This window comes from Neophocaena asiaeorientalis, unplaced genomic scaffold (genome assembly GCF_003031525.2).
Source record: "Neophocaena asiaeorientalis asiaeorientalis breed wild unplaced genomic scaffold, Neophocaena_asiaeorientalis_V1.1 scaffold649, whole genome shotgun sequence".
Taxonomy (NCBI): Eukaryota; Metazoa; Chordata; class Mammalia; order Artiodactyla; family Phocoenidae; genus Neophocaena; species Neophocaena asiaeorientalis.
The window spans coordinates 720,785-743,386 of NW_020173202.1; the positions used below are offsets into that span (position 1 = coordinate 720,785).

Genomic DNA, 22,602 nt, shown 5'->3' on the forward strand with positions numbered 1-22,602 from the left:
CAGCAGTAAGTGGGGGTACTTCTGCCCATCAAGATACAGAGTAGAAAAAAGCCCAAACACATTTCAGCTACGTTCTACCTGGAAAACGCTGGAAAGGGAACAGAATAGTGACCCTAGGCGGGTTACAGCAGTTTGGGTAGCAAACGGGCTCATTCTAAACACTTTGCAATGGCACTCCTGCTCTTCCATCTTTGAAGGAAATCTGCCCTCGGATGGATGAACCGACCTGCAGCGCGCGGCTTAAAACGTGCCCCGAGACAGCCCTGGGTCCCGGGGCACTCATCTCACTGGAAAGTCTCTGCTTCTTCCTGTGCTCGGGTAGTTCAAGCATCTTCCAGACAATGAATTATGACCCACCAGAGTCTCGGAGAGGACGAGGGAAAGCCTTGTAACGTCCACCTGCCCAGTTCACCCCGGGAACTTCAAGGCTTGTAAAACAGAAACAGGACGCCTGGCTCTTTCTTTCTCCATCAGTTGCAGCCTCAGCTCCTGGCTTTGCTGCCAGAGAGGCTGGGGCTGAAATTCCCCAGAAATTCCCATCGCGGGGTCTGATCTTTGGGGATCGAGCTATAAGCCACTTGTTGACAAAGCTGATTCAGATGGTATCTTTTTGTGAGAGCTGGATATGGAGACATAAGACACTATTGCCTTTGTCTGGGGATTTATTTTCAGACACCTCCCAGCATCAGGCTGTTTTCTAGAAAGGCATCAGGGTCAGCGAGCTTGCCAAACACTAGACGGGTTTCTCTGTACTCAGTGGAAGCCGCGATTGTTTCTAGGACTGCTGCTGGCCACCTGATAAACTGTCTGAAGAAATTCTGCGAGAAATGACACATGCAGAAAGAATTTAAGATGCCTATACACGCTTACGAAGTATGTGAAATATATTTAAAGTAAAAATGAAATTCTCTCGTCTGAGGCAGGACTCGTGTCTCCTCTCCATCATCGGCTCGTCTGGACATGGGAACGGCATCACCCGAGCTCCCCTACAAACTCTCCCAAGGATGGGGAAAAATAAAATTCCTCAACGATCCAAATCCCAAAATACATCAGGCCCACATGCCAGTGGCTCCCGTGCAGTCTCAAGCCCCCTCTCCCAGGAATTTTAAATCGTGCGATGTTTCCTCCCGTCACCCACTCCTCAGCATGTTCAAGACACTGGGCAGGCTGATGACCACGGACCCAAAGGACCCACACACTGAGCCTTCCTCAATGTAAACATTCTTTTTCATTTGAGGAATTCAAGATAAACTTGCCAAAAAGCCGCAAATTCCCAACCCCAAAGTAAACCAACGGACCTGCGTTTTTTGGGGCTGGTGACTTTTTGGACAGGGCAGAGCATTTCCTCAGGGCCAGAAGCACTGTGCAGACATCCCAGCAGATACGAGAGTGTATCTGCTTCCACAGAGCGGCCGTGAGCCATGGGTGAGGTGGAACGAGGCCATCGCTTCATCGTCACTGTTTTGAACAATTTTCTCAGAGCTTAGGAAAATCACAACGGACGGAATGACTCCTCTTACACGGCTGCCTGCTGGACAGGCTCCATCTGTCCCCAAAAGTTCTTTGAAGAGCAGGGTAGTGTCATGTGCTCCAGATGAGTTTGGGATAAGCCAGGATGGTCTGGTCACCATGACACCGGCTGGACCTGGGTCCTCAAGCGCCTCCAGGTCAGCTGAGTGGGTGAGTGGTGGACAGACCAGCTCTCGCTCCCTTGGAGGGAGAATATACAATTTATGCTTTTTACAATAATTAGATTATGACTTTAGCAGAATGCTTCAGCTTTTACACACCAGGAAACGCAAGAAACTGGTAACTTGGATTTCCAGATCAAATATTTAATTTAGCAACGATTATAGAAGCCAAAGGCAGGATGGAGAGAGTGCCCGACTGGGCTGTAGTTGTTACTCTTTTCTTATGTATTTACTTACTTATTTAGGCTGCACTGGGTCTTAGTTGCGGCACGTGGGATCCTTTAGTTTTGGCATGCGGGCTTCTTCGTTGCGGCACGCATGTGGGATCTAGTTCCCCGACCAGGGATCAAACCCCGGCCCCCTGCATTGGGAGCGCAGAGTCTTACCCACTGGACCACCAGAGAAGTTCCCTGTTACTGTTTTCTGTTCTTGATGATTCAGGGTAAAACTACCAGCTCTCTCCTTAAGGTTTTGCAAATATTACAAAATATTTGATTCTATTTATTTCTTTAAGTTTTGGTGACTGTAGCTTCCTTTCCCTTCTCCTTTCCTCCTTCGCCCCCTCCCTCCTTCTTCCCCTCCTTCCCCAAATGTTCTGCCTGGCCCCCAACGCTATATTTTCCAAAATGCTGAGTGCCCAGAGCTTTTGTTCCAGCGTGTTTTATGTAGAAAGTTACTAAAGGTGGTCAGTACCTACACGTCGGCTGGAGCAGAACATATTCATGATTTGTAAAATAGTTTTTTAACGGGTGACCTAATATCAAAGTCAACGGAACGGCCCCGCATCAGAGCTTAGAAGAGGCCGAGGGAGAGTGTCTGCGAGGCTGGGCGTGCCCGCCGGGGCCTGGGGCCCGGGCAGCTGCAGATACGGCCGCCACGTGCCCCACTCTTACCTTCACGGCGTACTCGGCGTCTGTGGCCATGTGCACACAGCGCTTGCATACGGAGTAGGCGCCCACCCCGATGTCCTCCTTGACCTCATAGCCATCGGTGAAGCGGGTGTTGTTCCCGTGTAACTGCTGCAGAGAGAGCGGGCGGGCAGAGAGCGCGATCAGGGGCCTCTCGTGCAAGGGCACCGAATGTGGTGCAAAGGAGGCTTCAGCCCTTGCACGTGGGGACACGGAGGCCAGGAGGTGGTGGCGTCCTCGGACCACAGTCACGGAGCTAGCTGGCCGTGGTTCCAGATCTCAACCCAGCTTCCCCATCTGTCGGGTCAGGACCCTGTTCTCAGACACCCAGCACCCTGTGTCAGCTGACCTGCCTGCTTCCCCACAAAGGTCCGAGAGAGGTGAGAGGTCAGACGGCCCTGAGACCGGGTGCAGCTCTGACGCTGGTGTCCAGAGCGGTGTCCGGATGCCGACGTCTGATTGGGAATCTGACCCCCTGACGCCCCCTCGCCACCCTCACCCTACTGACTAAGGGCGCAGAGAGCGTCACCCGTTACAGTGGACACTGCCACAGCAAGTGTCCACTCTAGACACGCCGTGTCTCCCCGGAGGCCCTTGGGGAGAGAAGCATGGAAGTCCAACGCCATCTGCTGTGCCCTGCCTCAGCTCTTCAAGGAAATGTGGTCATGATCCCTTCTAAGATTCTCTACCTCTGCTTGTATTAATACGGTGGGAAACTCCTTATAAAAACAGCACCTTCACTGAGCCCCGAAGACTACATTTCGCGATGGGGATTGGTGCCCACAAACCCAGCCACTCTCTCGCGGTGCTGGCTCGACTCTGCACAGCAGAGACCCCCAAGCGTGAGCCCTGCTGGGGCTCCAGGCACAGCCACACCACGATGACATCCTTCTCAGGACTCTTTCTGTCTTGAGGACGAACGTGAAGCACGGCTCAGATCACCATCTCGATGACCCCGGGGAGGCGGGGGGAGGAGTTCGTGAAGGAAGTGCACCCCAACTCGGCTGAGACAGCTCTCGGTCCACGGGTCGCCTCAGTGCGGCCACCTCCTTGCCCCAACCTGCTGGGGGCGAGCGGAGTCGGGCTCTACGGGACGCCCTGCACCACGGGGGGCTGATTACCTGCACGATGGGGTGAACCGCGGCTTTGTGCAGATCTTGCTGCGAGGGCTCCTGCGCCAAGCTGGAGGCCACAAAACTGAATCCTCTAAACAGGTGATGAGCGTTGGCACTGGGGGGGACGCCAGGTGAGTCTGCAGGGAACAACCAGAGAGTCAACAGCCACGACGCGGTGAGGTAACCCTGTGGGTGTGTGATGTGTGCGTGTGTGTGTGGTGTGTGTGTGCCAGGTGTGTGCGCACATGTGCATGTGTGTGTGCATGTCAAGTGTGTCAGGTGTGAGGTGTGTATGTGTCAGGTTGCGCACGCATGTGTTCGGTGTGTGTGTGTGTCGGGTGCATGCACACGTGTGTTTGTCAGGTGTGAGGTGTGTGTGTGTCAGATGTGTGTGTGTGTCAGGTGTGTGCGCACGTGTGTTTGGTGTGTGTCAGGTGTGAGTTGTGTGTATGTGGTGAGTGTGTGTGTTGGAGAATGGGGTAAAACGGAGATCAGACAGGCTGAACCATATGAAACCACACTTTATTCTGGGTGGTGCCAGTGGTTTGATACCCGGCAAGAATACCCAGAACAAAAACTTGAGGGAATCATTGATCCTCACCTACTAGATATTCATTCTCAGTGGAAACCCTCTGCCCTGCGCACTCCGGACCGAGCCCAGAGCCACCAGCAACCTCGGGGTGAGCTGTCACTCCCGGGCCAGAGGAGGCCACCCTCTGAGTTTCTCAGGTCAGCAGGCACCGGGCACAGGGACGCAGGCCCGGGCATCGGTGACTCTTCTGTCCCCCTGCCCCAGGCCTGAGGGGCTCGAGGGCAGCACGCAGGGTGCTCTGCTCCCGGGGGCCCTCAGGAAGCCCTTCAATCGTGACCCCTCTAAGCTCTGTCGATTTGTTTGAAGGCTTGACTGCTGTTGAGATGGGTCTCAGTTCAAGTTTATCATTAAGGAAAACAAAAGGATAAAAGATTGGTGGAGAGAAAATATGTGCATCGTATACAACAGACAAGGGACCAAACTCTCTACTATGCAAAGAGCTCCCAGAGATCAATGAGAAAAAAGGAACATGCCCAGAAGAAAAATGGGGGCAGGACTCAGATACCGACTGCTCTCCTACCTGAGAAGGTGCTCAGTCCCTCTAATGGGGGCACGTACACATTTAACCGGGGTAACACCTTGCCTAACAAATCAGCAAAATGTAAAGTAACCAGTTGCATGTAGGTTTGGCTGGGGCTGGACAGTGCGGTGGTAGGTGGGAGCCTAAGCTGGCATAATCTTTGCAAGGTAGAAGAGGAGTTATCTACCAAAGTATAAAATACACCTGTCTTTTGAAGAGCAACTAGACTTTTATGAATTTATCTGACAGAATTACTTTCAAAAGTGCTTAGAAATAAATGTAGAAAATGTTTGTCTTGGTGTAGATATATACTGATACAATGGCATATTACTCAGCCTTTAAAAAGAATAAAATAGTGCCATTTGCAGCTACACGGTGGACCTAGAGATTATCATACTAAGCGAAGTAAGTCAGAAAGAGAAAGACAGATACCATATGATATCACCTATATGCGGAATCTAAAATACGACACAAATGAACCTATCTACACAACAGAAACAGACTCACAGACATAGAGAACAGACTTACGGTTGCCAAGGGGAAGGCGGAGTGGGGAACAGAATTACTGGGAGTTTGGGGTCGGCAGATGCAAACTATAATACGTAGAATGGATAAACAACAAGGTCCTACTGTAGAGCACAAGGAACTATATTCAATATCCTGTGATAAACCATGATGGAGAAGAACATGAAAAAGAATATATGTATAGCTGAGTAACTTTGCTGTACAGCAGAAATTAACACAACATTGTAAATCAACTATATGTCAATAAAATTTAAAAACAAACAAAATGTGATCTTTAAAAACGCTAAAGAAAGAGAAAAAAAGAAAATGTTTGTCTTAGCAATATTTGTAATAGCAAAACAAACAAACAAACAAAAACTGGAGACAACCTAAATATTCACCACTGAGGAAACCATGCACAAGACCGACAACGTGCATGGGTGCAGGTAACGCTAGTTAAGACTACGATAGCCGGGATGAGACACGGCTGTGTGAGTTGACACAAGAGTCTGTCGAGTCAAAAAAGAGAAAAGAAGCTGTAGAACGTACACACTGTAGGAAAAATTTTTTTAATTTTTTAAAACTTTTTTAAACATCTTCATTGGAGTATAATTGCTTTACAATGGTGTGTTAGTTTCTGCTGTAGAACAAAGTGAAATCAGCTATGTATGTACTAAAACACATTACAATAAACTCATAAGCAATATATAACAGTATGATAACATAAATTCTATCACTTAGGCATTTTATATATATATAAATCTATAATAATACACAAAGTATATAATGTGGATTTAAATTTTTCTTACAATGTACGTATGTAAGATTTAAATCCATATTATGTGGAAAACTCTGGCGAGTGGGACTGGAAAGGCCATAGAAGCGGGTGTTTGCTTTTCTACTTTCTACCTTTTTAACTTGGTCTCGATACTTCACTTTGATGTGGAAACTATACACTAAAGCTTCCATGGTGCAGCAGGTGGCTGGGGGCTTGGAGGGGTGAGCTGTTGCAGAGAATGTGGGTTTCATTCCTGAGCATTTTATTTTGAGGGAAAGGCGACTGGGGCGCTCCTTCCACACCCGGGAGCTACACCACGAGCTGCGTGATGTGGGATCTCTCCCTGCAGATAAGCGGCCGACCCGGTGGCCCACACGGCTCTTCCAGGAAGACCTTGCCAGGTGACAGGGGGCTTCACGTGCCTGGCCCACCGCACCTTCAGCATCCTGGACCACGAGGGAGAGGACTCGGGTCTCAGCCCCGTACCTGTTACCTCGCAAAGAGCTCCAGAGTCACCCCGGAGTTAATGAGATCAGAGCTGACTGTGTTTGGAAATAAGCTGCGGGGCTAGAGAAGCTTAATTAAAAAGCACAAGGCTCGGCTGAGTCATTTGTAGAATTTGGAAATGATGCACCGCAAGACAGCAGAGGCAGCAAGTGTGCTCTGAAGATGCTGGGCTTTGCTCCCGGGCTGGCTTTGCGCTTTGCCTTGCTTTGCCCTGCAGAGAACCCTGGCTTTGAGATCTGCCTGCAATTAAAAATCCCCCAGGCTACCGTGTCCTGCCCTAGGTCTGCACCAAGCACTGGGCTGTAGCGTCGATTCAGCCACCGTCAAGCCCCGAGGCGCGGGTTTTAGATGGAAGAACTGGAGCCCGACCCAGGAACTAGTGTGAGCTGTGCAAAGGTTGAGGGCCGAGTGCGTGGAGGCTCAGTTACAGCACCTGGGAGTGTGCGCGTGGTGGAGAGGCACCGTCCGGTGAACTTGAACTGATACACCTTCCCTAGTGAATGGGAAGTCTGTAGATCAAATAAGCAAGGACTTTCAACCACCAAGGAGGCGTGAGGCCCAGGGCCATGCCTTCTGTGCTTGGGCTGCCTCTCTGTGTGCTCAGCTCGGGCTGTTCAGACCAAGAGATCAGCTGAGGTTCACACGTACTTCACGAGAGGCTGTCACAGCCAACACTGGGTCCGTGTAGCTAGATGGTGACCACGTGGTAGGTGGTATCAACGGCATTTAACACGCTTTATAAGTGGCTAGGGAACGCCGATTCTTAGCTCGGTACTAAGAGAAGAGCAAAGATGTGAGCTGGATGAAAGGAAATTTAAAGGTGAGTACAGTCAACCTTCGTTGATCCTAGGAGTGATTTCCGACTTGTGCAATACGTTTCTGGGTCTTTAAATCTTAGAGTGGCATCTCCCATCGGTCGGCAGGCTCTGATGGGCAGCTGGTGTGTCTTCAGGGAATATCCACCAGCTTCAGCATCGGTTTAAGTTAAAAAAGAAAGACTTCAAGGCCACTACAAAAAATTCCAACAGTGCAGCATCCGAGCCTAACGCAGGATGTGGATTACCCGCTGTTTCAGAATCACGTCACCTCTGCTGCCCTTTAAGAGCCGTGCGCTCAGCTCATGTGCTTAGAAAATTCTACTCTCTTATAAATATATAGAGAGAATGATTTTTCTGTGTCTCGGCACTTCAGTGACTACCTCCTCAAAGGCAAACTGTGTCCTGCAATAAGTTGACTTTAAGTACAATTGATTGGAGAAATCCAAATAGTAAGGAGTAAAAAAGCCATTTCTGGACGTCATTAAAATGCATGGTGTCTAATTACGTTTTCCTTCGGCTAATAATAAAATAAATTTGAATTCTCTGTGCACAAAAGGTTCATGAGGTGCTAAAAAAAAAAGCCTGCTAATCACACAGGCCGACTAGGTCGGAGTTTAAATTCTTCACGGATAACACAAAAAGCATGTAAAGGCGAATAATTTCGAGTTGGCTGTATGAGCATTTTCTTGCTAGGCAGCACAAACGTGGTCTTTATTTCAGTATTTTAAGCACAGAGTCCGAATGACGGAAACCCTCGGTGAAACAGTGCACATTTCATTACGGACCTGGAGGTCGTGTGGGTGGTGGTCACAGGCAGTGTCCTTTGTCAGGGTTAATCGTTTCTGTGTTCCTTTACGTTCAGGTAAACCACAGGAGGAGAAAGAAAGCGACCTGCTCAGGTGAGCTGCGGGCACACCCGGGATGGAATCCCCAATCCTTCCCCGTCTTTCCAAACTCTGAAGCTAAAAAGTAATCTGATTCTGTGAAGTGGTCAATTTCGTCAACATGAAGGACTGACCCCAACACCCAAGAACTTTCTGAGGCCGTTGAGAACTGGAGAAACATTGGACCGTCTCTACTAAAGAGGACAGACCTAGATGTCCTCCACCTTCTCGGCAGCCACGGTACATCTCGCAGCAGCGATTACCCCAGACTGTGACAGCAGGCATCACCCTAGCTCTGTCCCTGAGGACAGTCTTAGTTTTATCTGGGGGCTGCACGAGGACCCGAAAGAAATGAGTGGGCGTCTGCGTCCTGACTCCTTCATTGATAGCCCCCAGAATTTGCTTCTTTCTTGGTCCTGGAGCCCCTGCTGCGTGGGTCAGGAGATGCCCTGGGACCACCAGCGGCCCCATGGATGCCCCCAACCCTCTGTGTTTGCACAGAGCTCACACCCCTAATGTGCCCGCCCCCGGCGTGTGGGACACAGGCTCTCACCAACAGCTTAAACCAGAGGGAGCCCAGTGGATTCTCTGTTGCAACTTTATCTACTTGATATTTTCTATCTGACCATCTATTTGTTTCTCATGATCCTTTTTTAATCACAGAAAATTTCAGATGCAATAACAGTGAGAAAAGCATGGGAACCCCCCATGGGCACATCACACAGCCCCAAGAGCTACCAACTGGCTGAACTTTTCCCACCCATATCTCCAGAAGGGGCATGTTAATTTGTTTTTTAGACAAAATCACCATACCTTCACTGGGATGAACTGAACCGTGCCCCACAAAATTCACGTGTTGAAGCCCAATGTGGCAATATTTGGAAAAGGAGTCTTGCGGAGGGTAGTTAAGGTTAAATGAGGTGATGAGGGTGGGACTCTGATTCAGCAAGACTGATGTCTTTATAAGAAGAAGGGACACCAGGGACTTCTCTCTCCTTCTCCTTGAGCACAAAGTAAGGCCATGTGAAGACACAAAGAGAAGGAGGCCGTCTGCAAGCCCAGAAGAGAGCTCTCACGGGAAACCAAGATAAATTTCTCTAGTTGAAGCCGTCCAGCCTGTGGTATTTTGTTATGGCCGCCTGGGTAGACTAGGACAATTACTATATCTAAAAAAGGTTAATACTAATTTATTCATATCACAAAATGACAAATTTTAAAGGGAGCTGACCAGCTCTGATTGAATTTGGTAGACCTTAGGAGTAATTTAAGACGTGTCATAGAGGCTAAATACACAAGTCCATCTGCCGTGCCGAGGTACAGCAGCTGATGCAACTTTTCAAACAGGTGTTTGTTCTTTGTATGAATAAGAACAATAGTCCACACATTAACAGACTTAAGAGACAGGCTCCCTCTTCCCAGAAAACCTCCCTAATTAAACAAGAGATTCTCATTGCCTTGAGGTTCTTTTCTTGAGCTTGCCCGGGTGTGTCCCTCTGACAGGTGGTCACTGGATTGACAACTTAGGCCAAGAGGCAGCATGAGGGGGGCGGGGGGATACAGAACACCTGGGAAATTTCCCAGCTGGGTGTTACCTGGGGGCTAACTGATAAGTAGCTCTATCACGTTAAGCCTTTACTACGAGCAGAGGAACAAGAGGACTGAGGACTATATCCCATGGAAGGGCCCTTGAACATGGCGCTCTCTGGCTCCTGAATGCCTGTCCCTACCTGGCCAGGCTGGAGGACCCGCCATGGGAAAGACACACAGGCCCGCCCCCCTCTCCCTGCCTGCACACACCTGTGGGCGTCCTCGCCGTGAACTCGGGGTCGAAGTGGAAGGTGTCCTCTGGCCTGCCCACCGCCGGCTTGAAGGGCGGCTTGATCTCCTTCCTGTACAGCTTCTGCATGGACAGCAAGACAGGGCGCTGAGGGCCAGCAGGGAGAATACGGGCGGGAAACCCATCTGTGCCACCTGCCAATCAGGTGCTAGCACACGGCAGCCCCTCCCAGAGCTCTGACACGTTCAGTAACACACATAAAATATGATGTCTGTTGTATACAACATAGAATATAGTTACATAGTTTATACAGAGACATAAAAGCCATAGCTCGAGGGAAAAGGGGCTGGGGACATCTAAGTATTCTTGATTTTAGGGCAATGGTTTTCAACCTCTTTTGGGCAGTAGAATCTTCTTCTTCAAGTAAAATCTGACAGGACAGCTATGCCCTGCCCCACCCCCAGGTAACAGCAGGAAGAGCCCTGCTCCTTGGCACGTGCTTCCCGCACCGGCGATCTCGGAGCCAGCACCCGGGACCCTGCTCTGCGGGGACACAGACCCCATCCAGGTCCTTCCTCACCCACGCCCCAATGCCTGTGCACCTCCCTGGGGCACCTACTCCGGCTGCCACCAAATTTGGGCGTCCAGACCCCTCTGCTCAAGTCGAGGGGCTGCGTCGGGCTCTTGGGTTTAGTTACACATTTTTGTGCACTCTAAGGGCCTGCCGAGCACCAGCCAGAGAACTGGCCACACGTGGCGCTGCCTTTGGTGGGATGCAGAGGCCACACCCTCACGTGCACTGTTCCAAGCCTCGCAGGCCCAGCAAGGACCCTTCTGCTGGAAGGGGTCCTGATCCAGGACTGTTTCCCGGCTGGAAACACCAGGCTCAGGCACTTTTCGGAGCTCCTGTTTCACCAGGTCTGGACTCAGGACGCGCCCCGCCCCGCCCCCGGTCGGGGGAGTCTGGAAATGGAGCCAGTGACTTGTGGAGATCCGCTCTCAATCTTTCAATAACACAGTAAAGCAGATTTTGTCACCCGAGTTTCCAGACGAGGAAATAGGCTAAGATTAGGTAAGACTCCCTCCAGGGTCAAGGGCGACGAAGGAGCAGACGGGACGAGGGCCTGGGTCTCCAGACTCTTCCCATCCCAGGGGAGACCCCGCCCGGAGCACACCCTTCCAGAAGGCGCCGTCAAACAGCTGCACTGACCGGTGGCCGCTGGGCTCCCTCCCAGGGCTCAGAGCAGCCGCGGCTGCAGGCACACATGTGGAGCTGGGTGGGGGCGCAGTGCACTTGGGAGCCACCGGAGGAGAAAAAAACGAGTTAATTCAGTGCAGCATTATTCGGTCATTTCCTGCCCTGGGTGAAGAGATGTCATTACGAATTGAGTTACTCTATAAACCCTTTCCAGATAGGAGGATGCCTTCCACGCGGACACACCAGTAGGGAGGGAATGCACCTCCCTGATGCATGCACTTCTCAGGGGAAGTCTAATAAGCAGGGGTGAGCTCAGCACCCCGATTCAAATGCTGCCCAGCCTGGCCTGCAGGGCTCAGCTCTCCCCTCCCACCAGCGATATTTGAGCTGGGTTATTAAATAAATATCTGTCCTGATCCAGTAAAAATCACATCCTCATCCCTCTGCCTTCACGAGTCCTCCTGTAACTTCCCAGAGAAGGGGGAGAGACAGGGGAATCTCCACCGCAGCAGGACTCCTGCTTCTACGTCGAGGGGGGATTTGTTTACAGGAGAGATTTCCATTATAAAAACACACGTGTGGCTGCCAGAGGTGGGGTGGGGCTTGGGAGAGTTTGGGGAGGGGGGTTGGAGCGGCTGAAATGGACCCAATGAAAGGAAGAGGATCGAAAGGTGCAAATTTTCGGTTATAAAATAAATAAGTCCTGGGGATGCACGGGACAGCCTGGTGGCTACAGTTCGTAAGACCGTGCTGCAAGTTCACAGGAAAAAAACCTCTTATAAGTGTGCGGTGATAGATTTTAAGTAGACTTATTGGGGTGATCACTTCACAATGCAAAGATCAAATCATTATGTTGTACACTTGAACCTAACGTGATGGTTTTTTAATTTATTTTTTTACTTTTAATTTTTCTTTTTCAAACAGTTTATTTGTTGTTTAGCTTACAAATGACCAAGTTTTTTTAGGGGGGGTTGTTTTTTGTTTTTTACAGCCCACGCTGTCTCTTTTTCTAAAATTTAATTAATTTATTTATACAGCAGTTCTTATTAGTTATCTATTTTATACCTATTAGTGTATACATGTCAATCCCAATCTCCCAGTTCATCCCACCGCCCGCTTTCCCCCCTTGATGTCCATGTTTGTTCTCTACATCTGTATCTCTATTTCTGCCTTGCAAACCGTGAACCTAACATAATGTTATATGTCAACTGTATCTCAATACACACACACACACACACACAGAACTGCTTGTCATTTCATACAAATGAGAGACATTTTGCATCTGAAGGCTGAAGCTCATACATTTCAGTTCCTCTCCCCACCCCAACTCCCAGGCCGATCCTTCTACTTGCCTCCATTGACTGCAGCTCACTGGTCCTGGCTGGGAGGCTGACCCCTTGGGAGGAGACGCAGCCCCTGACTTCCAAGTCCTCAGCCATAAGGAGAAGAGTTCGTCGGGATCAGACTGTCCCCTGGCCGTGAGCTGCTGTGGACTTGGTTCGGGTGGAGAGCATTGCACCCTTTTAACTGAGGTATCTAGTGATGACTCGGGAAGCAAGAGAGGACGTGGTACCCGGGGTTCCCCGCCCAGGACGGTGCTCGGCTCACGCTTGCCCCACCCTGCCCCGTGCAGAATCCCAACTCCAGACGCCCACCCAGTCCCAGAACCCGGTGTGCAGCGTGTACAGCCTCTGGCTTCACATGGCAACGTGTGCAAGCACATGTCTGTGTTCCCTTGCATTTTCCAAACCGCCTCTGTAAGCCTATGCATCAGCTACGGAGAGCCTGACTGACCCGAGGGACAGCGTGGAAGAAAGCTTCCCAAGGCTTGCAGGAGGGCAGCAGGAAGTCCTCTCGAAGACCCCTCTTCACCCCGACACTGGTCCCTGCAGAGACAGAGCCTGTGAGCGTAATCTGCCCACCGGCCCCCAGACCTCCACCCTCTCTGTCTCCGGCGGTTGCTGTGGTTTCATCCTGGTTTCAAGTGGGCAGCAAAGAGCTGTGTAGGCCACCCGGGGTGTTTGGTCACCCTGCCCTTTGGATACACCCTTGTGTTTGCTGCAGTCTTAGAGGCCTGTCAATGTCTTCCTGTTACTGGATAAACATTTTGGAAAGTGCTAATATGTGTTATTCTTATACGTGTTTTTTCTTTCTTTCCAGGTGTCCAAACCTAGGAGTGGGTTTGAGGATTTAGGGAAAAGGTGACCTTGCTTCTCATTCTGTAATGTCCGCTGCTGTGCAGGGGGTGAAATGGAGAACGAACAGGCAGATCCATTTTGTGGACTTTGAGCTTGACGAGATGCAGCGGAGTTCTGACCGAGATTCCCCTTTCTGAGCCTCTGGAACAATGTACCCCACACTGATGGAAAGAAAGTGGGATCTCATGACCAAGTTCACCAGGCATCACTTTAAGTCATGGCATTTGTCCCAGGATCTCAGGATGAGGATCTCAAGTTGCAAGTTGTAGCAACGCTGGAACGGATTTCACGTCGCACATGTACAGGCTGGGATGCTCTTTGCAGGTGCATCGGAATTCTACTTATACCTAAAAGGCCTTCAGGTGACTAGGGAAGGAGAGAGGGAGCAAAATAAAAATAGCAACTGAAGAGATAATGAAGAGAAGACTGATTCTAGTTCGGGGTCACAGACCTAACGTCTGTTTTCTGCCAGCACTTTTGGCTCCGGGCATTTCAAAATCAACATGCTCCAATCAGGCAAAGGGCACCGTTAGAGATGATTCCTGAAATAGCAACGCAGAAATGACGCAGATCCAGATGCAGAGTGACGGCAGGACAGGAGGAGGAACACGAAGAATTTCAATGACTGCAGCATGCCGTGGGCGGATCTGGGGCGTCTGGTCCACGAGGTGCAGAGCTCTGCTTCCACTGGTGACCCCACCGTGAGCTGCTCCAACCCCAGTATCCGGATTTACAAAACCCCTGAGCCAAAGGGCGATTAAGTCTTTGAACAGACACCTGTCGGCTCCTTGGAAGGGTGAGTTCTCCTGGTGTACTTAACATGGAAGTAGATTGACAGCAATCTTCCAGTGGGCCGTGGAAGGGGCCCACGCACGGTGAGATGCCAAGCAGCAGCGGGTAGCTCCTGGGACCCAAACCGGAGGGGTCCCCCGCTCTGCGGCCCGGAGCCCCACTCTCCTCCTGCCAGCCCACACGGCCGGCGATCTGGGGGCTCTGCACACGATACCAGGTCGCCTAGGGATGGTGCGCACTCCTCTCACTGCCTTGGGTTCAGTTCCCCCCGGGGAATCCCTCCCATTTCACACCCGCCAACCGGTGATGTGCTTGGAAGGGTTTCAGAAAGTAAAACGAACAGCACAAACACACTCCCAGCATTAATAAAAGTGACTGGAAGAATGAGTCGTCAGTTACAGGGCGGGCCTTGGCTGTGGAAGCGTTATTCCCGCTGTGCGGGGAGCCCGGCTCATGGGGCCCGAGGTGATTAACTTTGACGAAGCTTATTTGGGGGTCTGTGCTCATTTTTGTGTTCTCGGCACCGCTCCAGCCACAGGGGAAAAGTCAACGCAGCTTCTGTGCCCGACCCTCCCATCACCGGCTGCAGAGGCTTTCAGTCTATAACTAACTTGTAATTGTTCATTTCTCCTATCGCAGGGAGCGAGCTTTCAGGGAGGATGCCTCCTGGGCAGGTGCTAATTGCTAGGCTCTGAGGACAAGGTGATGGCAGAGCAGGACAAACGGGGCAGTGCCCCCCGACGTGCAGTGTCCCTGGACTCACTCTGCCCCAGCAGGAAACCCGAACACCCCAGGGAGAAGCGCTGGACGACAGGTATTTACTTAAAAAACCCAGAAACTTCTGCTGGCAGTTCTGGGTCACAGAAGGAAGCAGAGGTGAAGTCATATCCTTGTATGTCCCAAGCTGGATCCTGAGGCCGGCTCTGGGGTAGAGTCGAATAGTCAAGGAGATGCCTTGTCACGGTCACGCTGAGCATCTGCCTGGCAGTGGGAAGGCCCGTTGGTACTAACGGCTTTTGCAAATGCATCTCCCTCCCCTGTGGTTTCCAGTTATCTAAGCTGCCGAGAGCAGAGCGAGCACATCTGGACAAATCTATCCCGTGCACGTCCTTCTAAAGCCGGGGCTGGTCGCTGGCCAGGACCCAGCGGCCCCTACGGGGCTGACCAGCTTGTGCCGGGGCTGGAGGGGAGGACAGCTCATCGCCCCAGGAAGGGCCCGAGCGGCTGGAGCAAGGCTGCGGTCCCAGGAGATTTTTGCTGCCCCCTCCCCCGCTCCCCCCTTGTCAATCCTCCTCAAATCTCTGTGGCGTCACCCGCTCCCAGACGGGACAGCCCCACCGCACGCCTCTTCCGCGGCTGGCTGACAGCACGCCTGCACCCCCGGACTTGAAGCAGCTTGAGGACACCTGTGTCTTTGCATCGTTATGTCCCAGACACCTGCTCACCTTGACACGCGCGAGCCCCAAGTATTCATTAAATACACCAATGCCCACAAAAGTGGTCTCAGAGTGCTCCCTATCTCTGGCTGCTTCATCCAGAGCGAGGGATGCAATGAGGTCTTTCCACGCCTCTGGCCCTGCCTGGCCATCCTCGGGGAAACATGGAAATGACAGTAGGTAAGGCTGTCCGAGTGCATCAGAAGGGCCTCTCTCAAAAACCAAACCAAACCAACACGAAATGAAACGAAACGCTAAAAGCAACGGAAGAAACTTCCCAACCTAACTCCAGCCCGATCGCTCTGACGTGACGCAGAAGTGCCGCCTTCTTGGTACAGGAAGCCAGGGGCTTTGCGCCGACCACAGAGCCAGGCCCAGCCGTGCACCAGGGCTGCTCTAAATGGCCGGGCGCCTCAGCTCGTGCTCAGAGCTCACGCAGACCTGGGCTTTCTGGAACGCACGGGAACCCGGCCTGCAGTGTTCTAGGGCCACTGCGCTGTGAAAATCCCACGCACCTCACGAAGCTGACTTGGATCCCCCCGTGACAAGCCCCTTCTTTGGTGCCGTCCTGGGGTGAGCATCTCCCCAGCACCTGCCCACGGCCCCCCTTGCAGCCAGGCTCTAGTGTTGAGCGGTGTGGCCGCTGGGACCCCCTCCTTCCCCTTCTGTGCTGGTCCCTTCCCACTGCAGCCCCTGCCCCAGCGATGCTGTCCCTATTTCCCAGGCGCCTCACGTCACCAGAGAGTCACCAGGTTTCTCTCTACTCTTACCTCTGAAACCGAGTCTAAGTGTGTGCACATATTCTATCACCGGCATCTAAAAGTAGGTTAGCAAACTGCCCCTACTGCCAGTCGGAGTGCTTCCTGGGCTGAGGTGGAGAGCGGAGGAGAGGCTGTAGGGGTGAGGCTGGGAAGCTCGGCGAGCAGCGGGTTTTACGTGCCACTTGTGCGAAAATGTCCCCAGAGGTGAGACCTGGGGCGGGGCCTGCCCACCCACCGGAGACGAGGTGCCACCCCTTCCCGAGGCTCGCGGACACCCCACACTCTGCGGGGAGGGGACGGGCAGACACGGGCACTGCCCCCTGCAGCATAGAGACTTTCACTTCGTAAACATTCTGGTCAAATCCTAGCTCAGGAAAAGAAAACCCCAAAGCTAAGAGCCGTGCGTACCCAGTGGGAAAGGACCAAGGACCTGCTCCCAGAGGAGGCCTGCCGCCTCCAGACGGGGAGCCTGGCCCGGTGGTCGGCTGGCGCCCCGGGAGCCGCCCGCCCTGACCCTCCCCCGCAGAGCCAGCAGCCGGGCGCCGGGGAGGTGAGAGTCGGGAACTTCTGAGCCGGCGTCCAGCTCCACGCGGCGTCCAGTTGGGCGGCTGGGAGCGCTGGACCTGGGGGTCCTCCCTGGCGGGGCAGGGGGGGCGCAGTCCACATCCATCCGGCAGTGCAGAGCCGGTGACGTCCCCTGACTCTGACCCGACCTGCCCAGGCCCCCGAGCTCTCCCCAGCAGGCCTGACTGATGGATTTGTCTGGACACCTGACCCGGCTCAGCAAGAATCCTGGTCGGCGGGTTTAGCCGGAGGCCCCTTACCCTGGTGCCTCCTCTTGGTCCCTTTCTGGCCCCTGACACGCCCCCTCCTTCCCTGTTGCATTCGGAGTTGAGCCCCATCTCTCTCCTGACGGCTGGACCCCCTACCCCCCTGCAGTGGTCCCCACGCCATCTCGACAGCCCCCTGAGTGAAGTCTTCTTTATGTCTTTAACAAGCGTCCCGAATGGCTTTGTCTTTTCTGGTCTGGATAATGTTTTTCTGCAGCAACATCTACAGGACTGCTGAGTGCGGGCGTGATCCTGTTTAGAGGCAGGAAGCAGTACCGAATCTGGGCGCCCAGAGGCCCCAAACTGAAAGCTCTGTGCAGCCCGGGAGCGGCCGAGGGGCCCCTTCAGCCTTCTGCTGGGCCCAGGGTGGCCTCTGCTCTGCCCTCAGGGAGGTGGCCCGGCTGCAGGGCCACTGAGGCCGGCCGGTCTCTGACAGGGAAAGTGTGGAAGGGGCTCCAGGCCTGGAGCCGCCGGGAAGGGGTGGCGGTCCCTGGTCTGCGCCGGGGAAATGCCTGCGCGTTCAGAATCCCCCGAGGGAGCGCACGCCCCCAGGTGACGGGTCTACACTGACCTCGGGTTTGTACCCAGCAGCTGCCGACTCCCCTGCCCCACCTCCCTGTGCTTTCTGTGCAGTCGGGACCCTGGCCTGCAACTTACGTTCCAGTCGATGGTGACAAAGAAAGGGTGGCGCTTGATCTCCTCCACGCCGTCCAGGCCAGCACCTGCCGTGACCACAGAGCAGAGATGAGCATCAGAGCAAACCCGTGACTGCAGTTCTGACGCAGCAGGGAGGGGGCTGGGGTCCTGACGCCCTCCAGGGGGAAGGAGCCCCCAGCTGCGACCTCTCCTGCCAGCTGCCCCCTCACAGCCCACAGAGGCCACCACTCAGCCCTGCAGAGCTGTGACCAGGTGAGGTGGCAGAGAGGGGGGCGGGCAGGCTAGAACCTCCTGCCGCAGGTGTGGGGATGCCCGGGCATCCGGGCAAGGAAGTGGAGGCCCATCCCATCCCAGTCTCCACTAGAGCCAGCATCAGGCCGGGCCTTCCAGAGGATGAGAAAGGATGAGAAAACGCCGGTGAGGGCAGGGTGGAGGCTACGGCACAGAGAGCCTTATAAGGCTGCTCTGGGGCTTACAGGGAAGGGGAAGGAAGCCAGGGCCCGGAGAGGCCTTTTCTAGCAGGACGGGAACCTGGAGAGAGACGGAGGTGGCCTGTGTCCACCCGGGCCTGCGCGAGACAGAGGTTTCTTGTCACCTGGACACTGTGTACAAACAGTGCTGCTTCGCCGGCTCCTTCTGCCTGATCTCTCCCTGCCTTGTTGCTTATGTGAAATCCTGAGCCCCAAGGGAGGAGGGATGGGTGAGGGCGTGCAGAGGACTTCGGACACCTAATGGTAGACACGTGTCGTCACGCACTTGCTGAAGCCCGTAGCTGCCCCTCCCAGAGTGAACCCTGATGTGAATCGCGGCTTTTGGGTGGTAACGACGTGCCGATACTGCTTCACCACTTCTAACAAGCGCGTCAAATCAGCAAGCGCTGACGCCAGGGGACGCTGCGTGCAGCGGGTGACGGAGCATGTGGGACTCGCTGTACCTTCTCTTCCATTTTTTCTGCAAACTTAAAATGGCTCTAAAAATAAGTCTATTAATTAAAAAAAAAAACCCAAAACAAAATTCAAACAGCCAAGCCCTAAGGCCCCATGAGGTCTGCGTTCTCTCCAGGATGGGAAGGTGAGTCAGGGAGGGGCCGGGAAGCAGCGCAGATGCGGGAAGGGGTAGCAGGCAGCCTCGGGCCGGGCGACTCCTGCTCCCGCTTTGTCTGGGGAAACAGGTCCTGCGTCTCAATCGACCAGGTCGTGCGTGAGGCCCACACAGGCTTCCCGGTTCTGCACCCCGAGCGCTGGGGCCCAGCCCCGCCCCGTTCAGAGGCTCGGCCCGCGTCTGCCCCACTAGGCTGAGCCGCCCCCCTCATCCCCGGGAGGGAGGCAGGCGGCTGGGAGGCTGGAAGCAGGAAGGTATGGAGGACAGCGCGAGGCCCCCCGAGCCGCCGTGGTCACCGTGGAGCCCCTCGCCCGGCCTCGCCATCCAGCCTGAGAAGCGGGAGGACTCTCCCCCCGGATGCCGGGGGTCCCGGGAGACACAGCCCGCTGTGGGCTCATGGCTTCCTGTTGTCATCTCCGGCCCTGTTTCCTGGTCAAAGCCGCGACATGGGCAGAAAAGGAGGCGCGAAGCTGCCCGTGACATCAGGGTCGCCTCTAGGTGGACGAGGGCCCAGCTAGCTCCCACTCCCTGGGGAAGCCTGGCCAGGGCAGCACCCTGGGAAAGAGGAGCCCCTGGCCTTGTCACCACGCTGGACTCCGGTGACCTGGTGATGGTCACTTTGGTACGCAAATGGACGAACAAGGGGAGGAAGCTTTCAGACCCGGAATTTCCCCCTCTAGGGACACGGGGAAGTGCCGCGGGGCAGACACATCACAGATGTTCTCCCGCTAAATGCCACGAACACCCAGTGCCTTGGACACCATCCCTACTCTCTAGATAAGGAACCAGCCTGAAGGAGGCTGGGTAACGTGTCCAGGACCAAACCGGAGTTTAGGAGCAGAAATGGAAGACAGATTCCGCTCCCCGCCCCTGAACCCCACCCCGACGTGTGTATCCAATTTGGCCTTTCTCCTGAGACATTAGGATATAATAAGAAATACATATTTTGGTCTTTGTCTCGGGCTCCTGGCCAGAGCTCCTAAGATGCTCGTAATTTCCTGAGTGGTAAGAATGTTGGAAGCATCTCCTGTTTTTTTTTTTTTTTTTTTTTTTTTTTTTTTTTTTGATCCGCGGCATGTGGGATCTTCCCGGACCGGGGCATGAACCCATGTCCCCTGCAACGGCAGGCGGACTCTCAACCACTGCACCACCAGGGAAGCCCGCATCTCCTGTTTTGATGTCTGGCTTTGGTCACTGGCTCCTGGAATGGCTCCAGGCGTGAAAGAGGCATCTCTTGTCATTCAAAATAAGCCCCTCTCAACCACCCCTTAATTTGTCTTAATGAGGTGACTTGTGGAAAGACCCTACAGATGGAGCCAACCTTGTGACGAGGCTTGGAACTTTCATCCACCTCTGACGAACTCGCCCACATGCCCCAACTGCAGGGAGCAGAGAAGGGCTGAGACGGAGTCCAGTCGCCAACGGCCAGTGATTGAATCAATCACACCTACATAATGGAACCTCCAACAAAACCTGAACACCACGGTTAGGGGAGTTTCTGGGCTGGTGAACAACCAGGAGGGTGGCTCCCCCCAAACCCCAAAGGGACAGAAGCGGCTGGGCTGGGGACCCTTCTGGACCTCGCCCTATGCACCTCTTCATCTGGCGGTTCATCTGATCTTGTAGAACATCCTTTGTAATACATTGGTAACAGTAACTCACTAAAGCGCTTTCCTGAGTTCTGTGATCTGTTCTCGTGAATTATCACAGCTGAGGAGGGGGTCTTGGGAACCCTGGGTTTACAGCTGGTGGGCCGGAAGCACATGGACAACCTGGCACTTGGGACTGGCATCGGAGATGGGGTGTCTGGTGGGAGTGACCCTGACCCTGGGGTCCGAGATAACTCTGGGTGGTCAGTGCCAGAACTGAGCTGAATCGTAGGACACACAGTCTGTGTCTGCAGAGAAGTGGAGAATCAGTTGGTGTGGAAAACCCCACACGTCTGGTGTCAGGAGTGTTGCTATGAGTAGAGAGAAAGAGTTTTATTGAGGACCTCACGCTGAAGACCCTCCGGATGTCCGTGTCCATCCCTTGCTGTGTAAACCCCTGACCTGAGTCCAGAGGTCTGGTCTCAGCCTGGGCATCCCCAGCTAGAGGCCCTCCACAGGTGCCCAGGCAGCTGCTGGAACAAGATGTCGAGAATGAACAGTCTGGCTTCGTGCCCACCTGCGTGCAGCCCTCCTTTGATGGAGACCAGAGCTCGGGACTGAAAAAGTCCTCTGGCCACGACGATTAAAGAGAAACGAAAAGCCGCCTCTGACTTGTACCTCCTCCCGCTCTTTTTGGTGAAGGCGGGTTGCGTTGCCAGAAGCTCTGTGGGTTAGTCGAAGGTGGGAGACTGGTGCTCACACGTTGAGCCCGGGGAGAGGCACCTGTACAGTGACTCACTGACTGTGTGACTTTGAAACATCGACTTTGCATTTTGTACCCACTGCATTTCATGCTCATTCGTCATTTGCAAGAATGCTCTGCAAGAATCAAAATGAAGTAAAACAGAGGAAATGCAGGTGTTGGTGTGGCTACAGTTGTTTGCTGGTACCAGCTGGGCTGTCTCGGGCGCCTACTCAGAACATTTTAATCTGCGTCCTCGTTCTTCCACTGCAGTGAGATTTTGCACCACGTTCGTGCTTCGAGGCCTCAACAAACACTCGAGAGCGAATTAACACTTTGGTTATTACTCAAAAATTCCAGGTGTTCCAAAGAGGGGAAAACGTAAAAGAGAAAGAATTTCTGCACAGAGTTCTCTAAAGCCTTTGTCAACCTTCCTAGGGCACATGGGGTCATTATTTTGGATTCTAGTTCTATTTATCCTCTCCTGAAACATGTTAAAAGAGTCTACTTTGTGCTGGACAATTCCTTTTTGTTTAATACATTTGACAAACGGCAGCGAGCAGAGGTCCCAGCTGGGACAGTCCAGAGATTGTGTCTGTGTCTGTCTCTGAGTCTCGGCTGACTTGCTGTGGGGTCATCACCAAATGCACTCAAGGCTCACTCTGTCCCGAAGAGGAGGGCTCACGAAGAATTGACAAGAACAGGTACTTATGGACAGAAACATGGAGAACGGAAGAACAGCATTCTCTCTATGCAGTTTGGCAAGTCTCGATTAAGATCCCCAATGCCTGGCAAATACGCAGAAAGAGTTCACTGGGGCAGCAGATTCAAGAATTCATGCTTATTCTCTGGTGTATGAACATTTAATTACTTTTGTTCCAATCGCTTTTGGGCTGTCTTCCCGAACCTCTGTATCTGGACCCCCGTCTCAATTTCTCCGCGTTGGTTGAGGGGTAGCTTTGCATCCCACTGGAACTGTCTTCCACCGGCACATGGCTATAAAACGCAGTGCTGTGCCTGAGGCTGGGACCTGTTCTATGGCCCTGGGTACCTGCAGCCCTTCCACCTCACATTTTTAACGAGCCGACCCCGTTCCTTTCCTCCTGGGCTTAATCATCAACGGGCTTCCACTTCCACAGTAAATCATCCCCAAAAGGTTTGGGGATTGGCCAAAAATGTTTTCCTTGAATCTTCCTGTCCACAG

General features: G+C 53.1%; 1 protein-coding gene across 8 annotated transcripts in view; it reads right to left on the reverse strand.

The window, feature by feature from the left end:
• RPS6KA2 (ribosomal protein S6 kinase A2) overlaps positions 1–22,602 on the reverse strand; it is a 334,274-nt gene that overhangs the window by 21,961 nt on the left and 289,711 nt on the right. For all 8 annotated transcript variants that reach the window (XM_024744930.1, XM_024744933.1, XM_024744935.1 and 5 more), the window contains 4 exons: positions 17,967–18,031; positions 10,115–10,217; positions 3,721–3,851; positions 2,585–2,710 (listed from right to left, as the gene is read on the reverse strand). In XM_024744930.1, coding sequence (XP_024600698.1) covers positions 2,585–2,710; positions 3,721–3,851; positions 10,115–10,217; positions 17,967–18,031 — 425 coding nt within the window. The remainder of the gene's footprint in view (positions 1–2,584; positions 2,711–3,720; positions 3,852–10,114; positions 10,218–17,966; positions 18,032–22,602) is intronic.